Source organism: Monoraphidium neglectum, assembly GCF_000611645.1.
Source record: "Monoraphidium neglectum strain SAG 48.87 unplaced genomic scaffold scaffold03482, whole genome shotgun sequence".
In the NCBI taxonomy this organism is placed as follows: Eukaryota; Viridiplantae; Chlorophyta; class Chlorophyceae; order Sphaeropleales; family Selenastraceae; genus Monoraphidium; species Monoraphidium neglectum.
In genome coordinates this window covers 1,413-6,188 of record NW_014010147.1, presented here as the reverse complement: position 1 = coordinate 6,188, position 4,776 = coordinate 1,413, and the positions used below count along the sequence as shown (strand labels likewise).

Below are 4,776 nucleotides of genomic sequence, written 5' to 3'. Positions count from 1 at the left end.
CCGCCTCGGGCGGTGGCGGGGGTGCGGTTGGGGGTGGGGCCGGCGGCGGCGGCGCGGCGGCCGCGGCCGCCGGCGGCGGCGCGCAGAGCGTGCCGGCGCTGGCGATGGGGCGCGCGGGCGGCGGCGGTGGGTCGTCGTCGGCAGTCGCTGCGCCTGTGGAGGGCGGCGTCGGCGCCGGCGCCGGCGCCGGCGCGGGCGAGCGGGCGCTGGCGATCATGAAGATGGCCGAGAAGTTCTCCCGCGACGCGTCGAAGCCTGCTGACGAGGACGTGGCCAAGCGCGTGTTCCACGTCGCGGCGGGGCGGGTGGAGGTGCGGTACCACCTGGGGGAGGGGCGCATCACGGCCGGCCACGTGGTGCTGCAGCGCGACGGCCCGGCGCAGGCGGTGCAGGTGCGGGGCGCGGCGCGGCGCGCCGGGCGGCTGGCGCTGTGGTCTAGCGTCGCCCCTGTGATGTCACGCGGAGTGGCAGAGCTGCGTCGCCCTCTCCTTGGCCGTGGCTTCTTCCAGTTTCATCGCTTGCAGAAGCGACGTCAGGCATCTCTCTCTCTCTAGCCTCTTGCCCAGTAACGCGACCCGCATCGCCGCCCCGTCCTCACACCAATAAACTCGGATCTCGCCCAGATCAACCCCCTGGCCCCCAAGCCGCGCGCCCTGGACCTGCTGCAGCTCTTCCGCACCCTCCAGGCCGCCGAGCGCGACGCGTGCCAGGCCGTGCGCGACAGCGAGTGGGAGAGCCGCGAGATCGCGCGCGTGAGGGCGGGGCAGGAGCAGGGCATTGCGCTGGAGGTGCCCTACTATGACGTGGCGCGCGTCAAGGTGGGCCGGGGCCACAGGCGGGACGGCTCCTGGGGTGGCAGGGTGGGAGGCGGGGCTGGTTTTGGGTCAAAATGGCACACACACCGGAGTCGGAGAAGCTTGCTGGCCAGGACACGGCTGACAAAGCGCGGCTGCACGAACGGATGGAAAGCAGCGCTGCGGTCATCGAACGCGAGGGCACCACCAAGCTTAACGCTTTGTTGACGGGGCAGCCGCAGGCAGCGCCCTGCTGGCTCAGCGCCTCCACCGCTGTCGCGTGCCACTGACGCCCCCGCCGCCGCCGCTCGCGCTGCAGGCGGAGGACAGTGATGACGAGCCGCCCGACGAGGCGTCCTCCGCCGCCGACTACCTCACGCCGTTCCTGCCCCCGGGGCTTGGCGCGGGCGGCATGACGCGCGAGCAGTGCCTGGCGGTGCGGGAGCGCTGCCTGCGGGCCCTGAAGGATAGGCTGGTGCAGCGCGCCAACATAATACAGGTGTCAAGCGATGGCAGGGCCCTGCTGCATGGTCAAATGCGCAAGATGGCGGTTTCCGGTTGCCAGGGCAGTGGCGTGCTTGCTTGTGCGTGCGGGTGCGTGCGGGCATGCGGTTTTTTTGTGGGGTGCGGGTGCCGTGTGGGGACGGCGCGCACAGCGCTCGCGCGTGCGTGACCGGCCAGCCTGTAATTGCGCTTTCTCTGGGTGTATGCATCAAGAGCCTGCCGCACCTGCCGCCCTCCCCTACGAAAATGGCAGGCGCGCTTGGACGAGGAGCAGGCGGCGCTGGCGCGGCGCCAGGCGGCGTTCTCTCGCGACAGGGACATGCTGACGCCCGCAGAGGAGGAGGAGCATGAGGTGGCGGCGCAGGAGGCCGGCTTCAGGATCAACATACTGCAGGTGGCTGCGCGCTGGAGGCCTGGTCGGCTGACGGCAATGGGCGGGCGGCGCCCATCTGCATGTGGCTGCTCATCCGCATCTGGACGCTCCTCCGTCCGCGCGCATGTCCTAATGCTGCTGCCTTCGTGCATGATGTTGCCGCGATCGACCTTTTGCCATGCGGCCACGCCGACTCCCCATGCAGCGGCGCCTGGCGCGCCACGAGGAGGCGGCGCTGTCAAAGTACTATGAGCTGGACCGCAAGCTGCGCAACGACGCGCGGCTCGCGCTGCTGCTTGTGCCGGCGTGAAGTGCGCGTGAGGGACAGCAGGGGAAACCGTAGTGCAATGGGCCAAGCGGCGAAGCGGGTGCTGCTCGGATAGAGTGGGGCAGGTTGAGTGGGCCAGCTGTGTTCTCAGCACGCTGCGCATCCGAGTGTGAGCTCCTACTCTGCAATGGGCACCTGTATGGGTATGTGACAAGGTGTCATTGATAAAGCGTTTGGAGCGCCGCACAGGACAGCATTATATATGTCGGCGGGACACGCGAACATGAAGTGTTGCCTGAGCGTTGCCAGCCGCCTGTGAGCCTGTACCGGTCAAACAATCACTGGCGATGCTGCCTTTCACACTAGATACCAGCTAGATACCGTGGCGTTCTAGATCAACCTACGTTATCATATCAGTTGTCACATCCAGTTATCATTCTACTTGTCCTCGTACGCCCACACCGCTGGTTCGAAGTCTGATCTAGGCGCGATCTGACATGAATCTACTCAGAGCTGTGGTCCGCTGCCCGTGTCTTGCCGCGGATGTCGCCAGGGAGGGTGACGTCCGTCAAACGACGATCGGCATGGAGGAGGGTCTGTCAAAGTGCGGCGCCTGGGCGCAGACGCAAGTCGACGCAGCGGCGGGGCCCTGCGCAGCGCCGAGCATCGGCAAGCAGCTGGATTTTGTTGCCCTGAGGAAGCTCTCCAGAGACATCGGGAACGATCGCATGCCGTCTGCCGAGGAGCTGCCTTCAACAGTCGACGCGCTCCTGGCTGCCCTGGCGGCAGAGCACTGCAATTATGCTGCTCTAGTGCTCGAGCAGCTCATCTGCAAGCTGCCCGTGCACGACATCGCAATCATGCTGCCTGCGCTGGTCGCCCAGCTGCATATTCCCTGCGCATTTGAGGCGGCCAGCCGGGCGCTTGTGCAGACCTTTTTAGGCGGCGACGACCTCGCGCGCTGCGTTGAGATGCAGGGCCTCGCGTCAGCCTTAGTGAAGGCTGGGTGCTCTGGTGTGCATGCGCCCACAGAAATCGTGATGTGGCTGCTCGAGCACCTTGCGCACGTTGGCGCGCACTCGGCGCGCTTGATGATTGAGGCCGACGGACTCCTACCTGCCCTGGTGGATGCGCTACGCTGTGGCACTACTGCACACAGCGCAGCACAGCTGCTGGGAGGTCTTGTTTTTTCAAGCGAGGAATCTGCGCGCTTGGTGGCCGAGGCTGATGGGCTGTTGCCAGCCCTGGTGGAGGCAATTCACTCTGGTAGCACAAGAGCATGCGATGCAGGACACATTCTTGAGCGCCTCACCTCGAAAACAATTAAAGCGGCACGATGTGTTGCGGAATCCAAGGGCATGATACCCGCGCTTTTGGGGGCGCTTGCGGCCCCCGATGTTGGCCAGGCAGCTGCCTCAATACTAGCCAACATTGCTAACAGCAGCGAGGACTGCGCACGCAACATCGTATCTGTGCACGGGGCTCTTGCCACAATTGTAAGGGCATACACGGCACCCAACTGGGGCGTGGGGTCTGTCCTGGCCAGCATCGCTGACATCGACACTACTTCCTGTATGTATGTAGCAACCAATGATAGTGTGCTTGCCACATTGGTGCTCGGACTGTTAGACACGTCGTCTGAGTCACATCACGTGGACAACCTGATATTATCGCTTTGTTGGGGTGGCGCCGCGGAGTTGGTGGCCGCGAGCAGCGCTTTGGTGGCGGCAATCGGGCATGCAGTCGCATTCGCAAGCAAACCGCGTCGTGCATTGATTCTTGCTCTTGAGAACATGTTGGGTTTTTGTGACGAAACCTCCCACGTGGACCTAGCTGCTGCACTCCCAAGTGTAGCGGCAACGTCCCTGGGGCTTCCAACCGGGTGCGACACGAGCGCCTTCCTCGCCGACTCGGCCAAGACGATTGTGCGCACCCTGAGTGATAAGCTGGGCACAGCGGCCATCGCTGCCGCCTTTGCACCGCACCTGGCCACCGCAGACAGCAGCCTACGGGCCGCCGCGCGAGCCTTCCTGTCTGCGCCGCCTTTGTCACTGCCTGACATCACCCTGGACGCGATCGAGCACACTGCACGCAACGCTGCTGCCACTGCTGCGGCGCTGCGCTCCCAGGTGGCCGAGCTTGAGGCCATCCCAGTCAATACGCGCGCCGCCATCGTCGAGCTGGCATTTGCTGTGAGAGATGCCTAACAGTTCTTGCCCCGTTGCTGGCTGTTCAAGACGTGATTCTTTGTGCCATGCATTTGCTGTGCAGAAAGCACCTGCTAGGGTAATCATCAATTGTGGCACCCGCTCAAAGACTCAGCCGACTCCTACTCTTTATGGTGCTGTACGCAGTCTGCAGGTCTGTCTGTGCTCTGCTTTGGCAATGGAGCGCGCCCGCATCGCTTTGCTCCACAGTTGCGCAGGCACATTACATTGCCGTGACCAGGCACTAAGCAGGCCAGGCACCGCCAGGCGCAGCCACCGCACGAGCGCGCCAGCCGCACCCAGCGCCGCCGCCACAGCCGCCGCAGCCACGCGCCGGAGGGGCGCTCTGGCGGTAGCGCCGCAGGCTGGGGCGGTTGTGCTTGAGCCAGGTCGCGCGCTTGGAGGGGGCGTTCTTGTTGTAGCGGCTGCCCTTGCCGTGCAGCCAGGAGGACGGCCTCGTGCAGCGCGTCACCCGCTTAAGCGATGACGCGCACGCGGTGCCGTCAGAGGTGTGCGGGCGGCCGGCGGCTGGCCGCGGGGACGGACGAAGGGGCATTGGGGATTGGGGTGGGTGGTGGGAAGCAGGCAGAGAGGGCCACTTGTCCCAAACGGCCAGCCGGGGGGGGGGGG

General features: G+C 65.4%; 2 protein-coding genes across 2 annotated transcripts; both read left to right on the top strand.

Annotated features, from left to right (window-relative positions):
* Positions 1-104: 104 nt before the first annotated feature.
* On the top strand, positions 105-1,981 carry MNEG_12866 (hypothetical protein; the record flags this gene model as incomplete). Its single annotated transcript, XM_014038663.1, has 5 exons — positions 105-392; positions 624-818; positions 1,114-1,269; positions 1,552-1,692; positions 1,877-1,981. 5 exons carry the CDS (start codon positions 105-107, stop codon positions 1,979-1,981), a joined length of 885 nt encoding a protein of 294 aa, XP_013894117.1.
* A 542-nt stretch (positions 1,982-2,523) lies between these two features.
* MNEG_12865 (hypothetical protein) lies at positions 2,524-2,953 on the top strand (the record flags this gene model as incomplete). The annotated part of the gene is made up of 1 exon (XM_014038662.1): positions 2,524-2,953. A coding segment is annotated over one exon (430 nt), but the record flags the coding sequence as incomplete, so codon positions are not given.
* Positions 2,954-4,776: the final 1,823 nt, after the last annotated feature.